This window comes from Populus euphratica, unplaced genomic scaffold (genome assembly GCF_000495115.2).
Source record: "Populus euphratica unplaced genomic scaffold, PopEup_1.0 scaffold3568.1, whole genome shotgun sequence".
In the NCBI taxonomy this organism is placed as follows: Eukaryota; Viridiplantae; Streptophyta; class Magnoliopsida; order Malpighiales; family Salicaceae; genus Populus; species Populus euphratica.
The window spans coordinates 1-10,979 of record NW_011503397.1 but is presented as its reverse complement, the minus strand read 5'-3'; the positions used below and the strand labels follow the sequence as shown (position 1 = coordinate 10,979).

The 10,979-nt window shown below is 27.2% G+C and overlaps 1 protein-coding gene across 4 annotated transcripts; it reads right to left on the bottom strand.

Moving 5' to 3' along the window:
• Positions 1–2,707: 2,707 nt before the first annotated feature.
• LOC105119796 (desumoylating isopeptidase 1-like) lies at positions 2,708–6,331 on the bottom strand. 4 transcript variants are annotated; one of them, XM_011017981.1, is made up of 5 exons: positions 6,179–6,331; positions 5,147–5,238; positions 4,925–5,022; positions 3,977–4,293; positions 2,708–3,575 (listed from the first exon to the last, which is right to left on the bottom strand). In XM_011017981.1, the coding sequence occupies exons 2-5, from the start codon at positions 5,153–5,155 to the stop codon at positions 3,130–3,132; spliced, it is 870 nt and encodes a 289-aa protein (XP_011016283.1). In that variant the 5' UTR covers positions 5,156–5,238; positions 6,179–6,331; the 3' UTR covers positions 2,708–3,129. The 4 variants fall into 4 exon arrangements, with proteins under 4 accessions (XP_011016283.1, XP_011016284.1, XP_011016282.1 ...); XM_011017982.1 differs by having other exon boundaries at positions 5,147–5,224; XM_011017980.1 differs by having other exon boundaries at positions 5,147–5,218.
• Between the last annotated feature and the right edge of the window lie 4,648 nt (positions 6,332–10,979).

Sequence of the window (10,979 nt, the reverse complement as noted above, 5' to 3'; positions counted from 1 at the left end):
ATACTTTAAAATCTAATTATGTTTAATAAATTTATTTATTAAAATTAATTTATAACAAAGATCAACACACATATAAAATTAAAAAAATATTATATAAGGCTGCACATATTCAACCAATTATAAAAAACATTAAAATCTAAATAAAATACATTAAAAAAATTTATTAAACACATATAAAATTTAATAATTTTGATGTTTTTTTTCCATATGGCTAGATTTAATTGGTTTTTTTTTTTGTTGGCCCCACTTTGTTAGTTTTGGCTTTTGTGAGAGATATGTAGGAGTAGCTTTTGTGAAAAAAAAAAAAGAAGGTATTTTAGCATTTTGTTTGGCTTTCCCCTCGTATGAAAAACAAGCACAAAAAAGATAGATTAATTTTTTTTATTTTTAGCTATCCATTTAGCTTTTTCATTGGATATGCTTTAAAGGCTCATTAACAATAAAGCTAAAAAGTGTGATATTTTCACTAGTGGTTCATTAAATTATTGTTTATTATCTTGTAGCGATGACATTTAAAAAAAAATTAATGCTTAAATTTTTTTTATTTTTTTATTTTTCATGACTGAGTTATTATGAGTCCAAATTAGAGCTTCATTACATGTTTTTTAGGGGTAAAGATTGAATTGAAAGAAAATAGATTAAAGTGACAAAAAGGGATAAAATTGGTGGTAGGAATGAAATTTATTTAAAAAATTCATTTTTTCCTTTATCTTTTAAAGCAATTAGGTTATCAAGTATTTAAGATTTTTAAAAAATATATTATGATACTAAACTTTATTTTTTTTTTCTAATTTTTTTGAGTGAAGGAAAGAAAAGGAATATAAACTCTGACTTAAAAAAAAAAGGTTGCCATTAAAAAAGATTTAAACTACCAAAATATATAATTTTTGTATCAAAATACTTCATATAGTGAGAGGAGTTAAAATTAAGTATTTTTTACCTTGAAAACACCTAAATCAAAAAGATTTGTTATTTCATGTTTTGAGTTGGTTTTTTATCTTTTTGAAGGCTATGGTTTGATTTAACATGATTATTAGAGTTTTTACTAATTATTTTGGATTAAAGACAGGTTAAAATGGATTTTTAAAAGAAAAAAAACCATGAATCATATTTTTCCCATTACCATAGTGTTGGATTATAAAATCTCAAATAACATGTCATCTTTTAAAAAAACATACATATTGTTTGCGTGTGTAACTAAAAACAATACATGTCTAATCACAGGCTCTTTTTATTTGGATCAGAAACATAATTTGACTCATTTTGTTTAAAAAAAATTTAATTAATATTTTTTTATATGTATTTATTAAAAAATAAATTAATATTTTAATTAATACTCCTTCTCTAAAAAAAATTTTCTTATTTATCATTTTTTAATAACAATTATTTCTAATTCTATTGGATGTGTTTAATTTGTTAAGAAATTAGTATGATTCATTTGTAATTTTTTTAATGTATTTTATTTAGATTTAAGTGTTTTTTTTAATTGGTTGAATATGTACAACCTTATATAATATTTTTTTAATTTTATATATGTGTTGATCTTTGTTATAAATTAATTTTAATAAATAAATTTATTAAACATAATTAGATTTTAAAGTATATGGAATGATGATGATGATGATTTATCCCTTTATTCCATATGTTTTGATATTAAATATCTTGATTTGTCTCTCAATTTTTCCATTTATAATTTTATTTATCATTAATGACTTTTCTTTTATTATTTTTTTTTACATAAGAGTTCATGATTTATTTAATTGGATGCATGCATAAATTTTTTAATGTAAAAAAAAAATAATGAAAAATTATAATGTTCAATTTTTTTATCATATATTTGTGTTTTTAATTTAATTATTATTCTTATGATTTCTTCTTCTTTTTTTCATTAATATTTTTATAAAATTTTAATTGTTTTTAATTTCAATCTTCATTACAAGTTGATAATGTATTTTTTTATTTGTATTCTTATTCTTTTAATTTTTTTTTTCTTAATGCTTTTTTTCTTTTTAGTTTAAAATTCAAAATTAAATATTAAATATCTTGATTTGTCTCTCAATTTTTCCATTTATAATTTTATTTATCATTAATGACTTTTCTTTTATTATTTTTTTTTACATAAGAGTTCATGATTTATTTAATTGGATGCATGCATAAATTTTTTAATGTAAAAAAAAAATAATGAAAAATTATAATGTTCAATTTTTTTATCATATATTTGTGTTTTTAATTTAATTATTATTCTTATGATTTCTTCTTCTTTTTTTCATTAATATTTTTATAAAATTTTAATTGTTTTTAATTTCAATCTTCATTACAAGTTGATAATGTATTTTTTTATTTGTATTCTTATTCTTTTAAAAAAAAAATTCTTAATGCTTTTGTTCTTTTTAGTTTAAAAATCAAAATTAAAATTTGATGTTGCCCTTTAATTTATTATTTATTCCAAATTTAAGCTTTATTTTTTTAATTTTAGGTTTTTATTTTTTTTTTTATTTTATACTTTAAAATTTTATTTTCTGGAGATTAAGCTTTATGATTATATCATGTATAGTACTTATTTGATGATGATGATTTTAAAGTAATTAGATTTTTTAAATGCAAAGATATGGAATGATGATGATTTTGTTTTAAACTCTTTAAAAATGTCAAAACTCATCAAATTCTAGATGATCTTGAGCAGCTTCATCAAATCGACTAGATTTTATCCTATTGACTCTCATCAACTTTAATTTGAAAACAAGCTTAAGCCAAGAGCCAGATCGGACGCTGCATGCATGTTTACACAACCAAACATCCGAGCATCGAGCGCAATGGCAATAGCCACAAACACCAGCACCCGTCACATTCAGGTGACGTCCAACCAAACCAATGATTGACACAAGTCAACATATATTGACTACAAAGATTATCCGATAGTTAAATTCAGGCAATGTGCCATGTTTTAGCCACAAATATTGACTGGGAAGACGGATCCCGGGCCTAGAATCAGGTGCAGGCCTAACAGTATCTGCCTACATAAAAGATAAATCTGATAGATCATCAGGTTATCATTGTGATGGTGATTTAGAAGTCACATTAACATATGACAGCTACCACGCCACCTAAAATTATCCACTTCCACAATTTCTAGCTCAGTGGCATTGCAGCATTTAGATGACCATATCTTTGCATTACTCTCTTGGTAGCTAAAGCTGCTGCCTCACTTGCACGAAAAGTGCCGGTAGCCATGATCGCAGCGAATTCACGCCCAATCTCCTCCTGTACTTTGTTTCGTGCATCGCCAAGTGGATCTTGAGGATCTCCTCCATTGACTGTAGTCTTCCCTTTGGCTTCTGCAGATTGGACTGTGTCCAATGTCCTGGGCTCGTTTGGTTTGGCATCATCAGATTTGACTTTGACATCAGCCTCTTTAACGATTACTTTTGCGGAAGGGCTAGGACCACTAGCCGTGGATTTATCAACAGTAACTGTTGCAGTCTGTGAAGACTGCGCCATTGAAGGAGGCCTGAATTGTGGAACTTGCGGGACAGCCCCTGCTCTCAGTGTTGACTCCAGATTTTGTATCATGGGCACTACAACATAAACATAAGCATAATATGTTAGGAGTTAGCTGCCACGAGCAGTATGGTTGCATGCGCAATTGCTATCCACTAGCACTATCCCACCATGATATTTGAGACTTCATAACACATTACTAAGTTCTCTAAACGAAAACCATTTACAGCTATTAGACCCCAAACGAGGGTTTTTCTCCTAGAGAATAAAAAAAGGGGTTAAAGAGCATCCATGGACCTGAGCTAGTTCATTCAAAATTCAAACTTCAAAACAAAACAAAAAGAAAAAAAAAAAGGGGGAAAGGAAAAGTTATCAGGGTAATTCATTGAAGAACTCTCTCACCCTATCTGTATTTCAATTTGACAGGAGGAGGAAAGTAAATGACTTGCATAATCAAGACTAAGTTAGATCAACTCACTTATAAGAGCACCCATTGGACTGTTCATGACTTCATTGGGTAGCAGAAGAATATATTCTGGAATGGTCACACCCACCAAAAACTGGGCAACCTCATTGCTGAAGTTGTTGCAGTTGTGAGTGAGTAAACTATAAGTTTCGGCAGAGTAACGGGAACTAATTTCCTGCAAATACTCTTCAAATACATCCTGGGGTACATGTGTGATACCCAAATCAACCACTTTAATTGGCGTTCCATATGGAGTTGTTCCAGAAGGCAAATGTTGTATACCTCCCCCAAAGAAGTATTCATTACCATACACCACAACTCCTGTGTGCCTGTGATGAAATACAACACAATAAAGTCAGATACAAAGCCACATAACACTAAAGCTCTACAGCTTGAAGGTTCATAACAACTCATGCAAGACTCTAAAAAAATGAGGTTCAGGATCATTTTACATCCCTGCATAATAGACTGCACAATGTACCAAATGTTGTTAAAGTTAATAAAGAATGAATTACATAGAAGAATTCCCGAAAAAAATAAGTTCTAATTCATATCCCAAAAACAGTTTTAAAATATAAATACAGCTAATTTGGGTACGTCATCAATGATTACGGGCAGAAGATGTCTCCATCTATGTATATATTGAAAATAACTGCCCATTTAAAAAATTAATTGAATAAGCCACTTAGGCATTCCCCAGCCAGGGATGCATGCACGTAATTCACTTCTAAACTGTTAAAATTATTCCACAGGGGGGGGGCACAAATACCCCACCAAAACAGTTAGCCTTCACTTATCCACCTCAACATTTTTATCGTAAAATGAGGTTTGCTCAATTTCCAATTACACTACTCGCATTCTACTTTATATTAAAGCAAGTACAAGATACATGATCACTGCAAAGGATGTTATTTCGGGCATCGACATTTTCAACGCATCATTCTCATTCAAGAAACTTACCAGATTCCATCAATGGCCTTCCCCAAAAACGCTGTCGAGAGTTGCCGTGCCAATCCTTGGCTGAGATCATACACATTCAAGGTAACCTTGTAACCCTCCTACCATCAGTAAATCAAAGTTCTGACTCAATTACCAATGTAAAAAGCCAATGCCACAACTCACATGCATACCTCTAATACAACATGCAATGAAAAACAAAGAGCGTGACAGACAAAATCTTACCTCGGCCATCTCTCTCACAATATTTCACCGCCTATAAGTAGCAAAATATTCTGTCAACCAATGAATGATAATCTACTCCTGTCACAATCCAACTGCGCAATCATTCATTTAAAACCAATATGATACAAAATTTGCAATACCAATTTACAAAAAATCCCAAGCATAACTTGAAAAGTCAGATTTCTTCGGTATATCCAAAGCTGCAGCCGATACTCTCAAATGAAGATGGGCCATGAATTCTTTCCATGATAAGCCCTATATATTTATATAGGCAAAATAATTTTGGAAGTGTTTGAGAGTGCGGCAATAATTATTTTTCAAAATATTTTTCAGCAATAAATACATCAAATATTTTTTTTATTTTTTAAAACTTATTTTTAACATCATCACTTCTAGATCCAAAAATATAAAAATAAGTTAATTTCATAACAAAAAAATCAATTTTTATAGAAATACTATTTGAAACACAATTTCAAACAGCTCTTTTGTGCATGTTTGACATTATGATATTATGGTAATAACTTTTTAAAAAAAAACTTCAAATTATAACTTTTTCTCACTGAGTTTCTAAAAGCACAATTATGTTATTTATTAAATATTTTCAAATCTGCGGTGGAAAAAACAGAACGGCACCGCACCGTCGAAGCGAACAGAGCCTAAACTCCCAGTATACCTAATAATTTCTCGAACACGAGTGCGCGAAGACTTCCCACATTGCTACATTCTAGAGTTTACAAGAAGAAAAATAAAAGTATAAACCTAAATTCATTTCATTAATGAAATAAAAATTGATAACAAAAACAAAGAAAATCGTATCGTCATTTAGAACGAAAGATTAAACAGCAGCACTTCAAAATTACACAGATCTACAAGAAAAAAAAAATAATTAAAAATAAAAATCTAAAAGCCAAAGACACCGGAGAGAAAAGCATCCACGTAGAATTAAACCTAAGATTCAAGTCTTAAATGAAGAAACAAGATAAATCAAAGAAAATAGAAAACTAGAGAGGATAGAAGGGACCAAAGGATTACCTGATGAAAAGCACGACTTTAAAGGAAAGTCTCTCTACCTGGCCTCAACGATGCATACAAGGAAAGGCAGGAGAAGCAATTTATACCATACAACTGGCCTCCGAATCGAGAATCTTCCTCTCTTTTCATCTTCTTCTTCTATGAGTTTCTAGAACTCCCTAGCCAATTCATGCTCGACACGTGGATGGGGTAGGTGGTTCGTTTTTAACTCCTCACGTTTTCTTTGAGAACGAAATGAGATGAAAAACCAAAGTCAAACACTAGAAGTTGACAATATGGAACGATGATGTGCGTTGCATTTTTACTTGAGAGGATAGTGTTTTTATTAATTCTAAAGTTTTTTCAAAAAGAAAATAGTGAAATGTATTTATTAAATATAAACTTTATAAAATGAAAATATGGGTTTTGTTTAAGTTAAATTAAAAATAACAAAGAAATCATAAAATATTGGCTTAATCAAACTAGATTTTTATTTTTATTTTTATTTTTAATATTGAATTTTGTAGGATAAGATTCTGAAAAAATATTAATAAAAAGACTTGCAAACAAAAAAAAACAATAACAAAAAGAATAGGAATAAAACTTAATAAGATAAAAAACACAAGAATGATGAGATTTGAAAACAAAATATTCCAAACAAAATAAATAATAATTAAAAAAATAAATATTAAATTTGTTAAATAAAAAAATCATGAGGAGTAAAATTAAAAAACATTTATAATTTAATAGATAATTTATAAATTAAAAATAATAAGGATGAAATTAAAAAAAAATGATAAGGGTCAACTTAAGGTAAAAGACAAAAAAAAACAATAAAAAAACCCTAAAACTAAAGATACAATATAAGAAAACTCCGTCACAAAAAAATAAAAACCAATAAATAAACTCAATTAAACCTTCAAAACTTAATTTAATCTTTAAAAATCACACCCGTGAGATTTTGAATTCAAATTCAACTAAAAACTTAATTATTAACCAATTTAATTTTTAAAAAATAATGAAAAAATATTATTAAAAAATCTAGAAAAATAAAAAACAGGGAAAAAATTTAATATAAAAAAACTCAAGAATGGTTAAATTTTTTTAAAAAAATAAAATAAATAGAAATTAAAAAATAAAATCAAGTTTGAAAGATAAAAAAACTCATAGGGCGTGAAATTGAAAAATATTTATAATTTCATAGATTATTCATGTATTAAAAAAAATAGGGGTGAAATCATTTAAAAATAAATAGTAGAAAAACTACAAAATATTAAAAATAAATAAAAAAATGGATAAAAAACAATCACCTTAAAATAAAAAAGCAATATGAATGAACCTTCTAAATTTAGTTTAACATCTAAAACTCACAGTAATGATGGAATTGATGAAAAATTATTAATAAAAAAACACTTGTAAAAGATTAAAAAAAAACCTAACAAACAAAATTGGCACGACTAAAAGATTGATATCTTCTCTCAAGTGCAGGAGCGTCAAAGTAATAAATAATCCGGCATGACCAGGGTCGAACCACAGGGAGATTAATTGTACAGATTATAGATGCAATAATACAACAACAATAATAATAGTAATAATAATAATAATAAATAAAAAGAAGGAGAAGGAGAAGAAGAAAATGAGAACTTTGAGATAGAATATTAATGTAACGATTAAACAATGATAATAACAAATGTCAAGGTTAGAGGTTCCACTAATGGTATGTCAAACAAGTATAGTATAAAATCTTATTTTTCAATCGGAAACCACACATAAAAACAAATTTGATCTACCCATGAAGTATCTTAAATATTTTTTTATTAATAAATGTTTTCTATTTCTAATATAAATAATATTTAAATTATCCTTAAAGTATTTCAAATACAAATGTTAATTAATATTTTTTATAATTTTTTATTTTTAATAAAAAAATATTTAAACTACTCTTAAAGTATCTTAAACAGAAATGCTAATTAAATTTTTTATATTTTTTTATAAAAACATTCGTGCTACACTTGAAATATATTTAAACTACTCTTGAAATATCATGAACATAAATTATAATTATTTTTAAAAAAAAAATTAAATTACCCTTGAAGTATTATAAATAATTTATATTTTTTTTACTTTTATATAAAAATATTAAACCACCCTTTAAGTATCTTAAATAAATATCTTAATTATTTTTTAATAAATATTTTTTTTAAATAAATCTAGCAGTTATACTAGACCCAAGAGCTTCTAGTAGCCTTGGATATAACGGGTATGCCAAACCTAATAGCCTAAGGTCTGGCCTTAGGGTTTGACGGTCAAGCCAAACCCCATGGCCTCAGCCCTTGGGTTTCGCATTACAACCAAACCCAATGACCTTAGATCTGACAGCTATGCCTTAAACCAACACGTGTCAACAGCTTTTGCAATAAAGAATAGAAAAGGCAATGCCCCTATATTTCCTGAACATCTACAATGTAGTCCACAATGTAAACATTTTATGAATATAGTGTGGTTCACAGTGCTTTTGAAATAAAAAATAGAAAAGACAATATTTACAGTGTGGTTTGCAATATAAAAACTCTATATCTACAGTGTAATTCACGATGTGATGAGTCCATGTACATAGCACTTGCACATTTTTTTTCATGCATTTTAAAGCATATTATAATGTTTGCCTTATGCTTGCTTTTACCTGCCTTCAACCTCCTTACCTAGTCACTGAATTATAAAGTTATGTTTATGCTTTATTTTTATCTTTGTTTTATGGGTTTTTTCTATGATACCATAGTTTTTAAAACCAATTTGGTTTGACAGGTTGACTCGAGATCTGGATGATCCAGAACCAAAATTAAGATGAGTTAACTATTTGTTTTTCTAAAAAAAATGATGTCATTTTCATTTATATGAAAAAAATAGAATTGATCTTGATCAAAACTTGTGACATAAACTACGAATCAGGTTAACCACCAAATAGGGTTTAAAGGTTTAAAAATCATAGTAGTCACAAATCTCCTTTTATGATCCTATTCTCTCATTAGTTTTATTTTTTTGTCGTGTCACTTGTTTAGATCACTTTTTTTAAGATTTGTACTTTTTTTAGTATTTACTATTTAATTTGTCCACACTCCACCGCTAGCCCAACTATGTTTTTTAAAATATAAAATAAAAGTTATTAAGAGCGTGAAGATTTTTTGGCAATGCTATAAACCCAGGTGAGATGATAAATCTTTAATAGCTAACTCGATTTAAATTGATTTATTTAATGGGCTTAGAGAAAATTTGGATGATCTTTTTTTTTTATTTTCAAAAATCAATATTAAACGATAAAATTAAAAAAATATAAAAAAAATAAAAGAGAAAGTTTAGCCATGTAAACTTTTGAAATTAGTAATCTAAGATATTAAATCAACAATACCATATATGGAAAAGTAGTTAAACTCAATTCTCAATAAATATAATCTAATATTGAATGATGAATTATTACTATTATTATTCTTACTAATATTAACATAATCATTACAACTATCATCATTACTATTATTACTAACAAGTAATATCATAATTATTGTTAGTATTATTATCGTGATTACTGTTATTATCATTATTATTGTTATTATTGTTGTTGTTGTTGTTATTGTTCTTATTATTATTATTTATACTGTTGTTATGATTATTGTCACTAATACTATAACTAATAATATTATTATTTTTATTCTTATTATCATCACTATCACTATCATTATCACTATTATTATTATTATTATTATTATTATTATTATTATTATTACAACCATAATTATTATAATTATAATTATCTCCACTGAAGGGTAAAAAGGATAATCTTATTATATTAAATCAACAATAATAGTGTTCTTGTCCTGCCATTAGTTTTAGTTTTTGTCTCGTCACCTTATGTTTGTGTTTGCTTTTCAATTGTCCAAATAAAAACCATAGGGATGTTTTTATCAAAAATCAATACTATAGGGAGCTCTAATGTCATAAGTTGAATCTAATAAAAAAAATGAATAAAACCAAGTTTTAATTGTTTAAATCTCCTTGTAAATTAAATAAAAAAATCATATGGATGTTTTCCATTTTTCAATAGGGTATTTGGTGAGTGAGTGCAGACAAAATTGAACTTTTTTTTGAAAAAAAATAATTCAGAACATGCATTGGTGAGAAAATTTACATAACTTGTTGATTTTTTGTTAATTTTTTATGGATTATTCCCCAAAACTAATTTTTTGAATGTAGAAGACAAAAACTTCTAAATCTTGATTGAGCAAAAACATTATAAAAATATAAAACTCTCTTTCAAGCTATATAATAAACACCTTTCAAGAAACAATTAGAGCCTTCCAAAGACTTTTCATGTGCTAAGTTTCGTGAATGTGGATGGAGATTAAAAAGAAAAGTAAGCAAAGCTTGCTTGCAAAATAAATAAAAATGAACATTAAAGAATATATATATATAGAAGATCTTGTTATTTATGGTATGTACGGGAAAGTGAACAAGCTAGTATTCAACAATGTTGTATTGATCCGCGTGCGTGCGTGGGGAGTTTGAATTTAATATCATAACATAAATTTAAATGTACAAATGCTTTATAATTTTCAAAGATGCTATATAGTCCTGGCATGGTATTCAAGATCATGAGATGTTGACATGATTTTCAAGGTTGTTATTGTGAGATATCTTAGCATAATCTTTATGACTGTGAGGTATCTTAGAATGATCTTCATAATTGACTTGCCTAACACGAAGATAATAAATAGTTTTTAATAAGGAAATAATAATGTCACTTCTTGTAATAAAAGTCAAATAAATTTTG

Coding starts and splice junctions, on each gene's coding strand:
- LOC105119796 (XM_011017981.1), bottom strand. Junction 4,294..4,924: donor AAGGCCATTGATGGAATCTG/GTAAGTTTCTTG, acceptor ATTTCATCACAG/GCACACAGGAGTTGTGGTGT. Junction 3,576..3,976: donor TCCAATGGGTGCTCTTATAA/GTGAGTTGATCT, acceptor TTTATGTTGTAG/TGCCCATGATACAAAATCTG.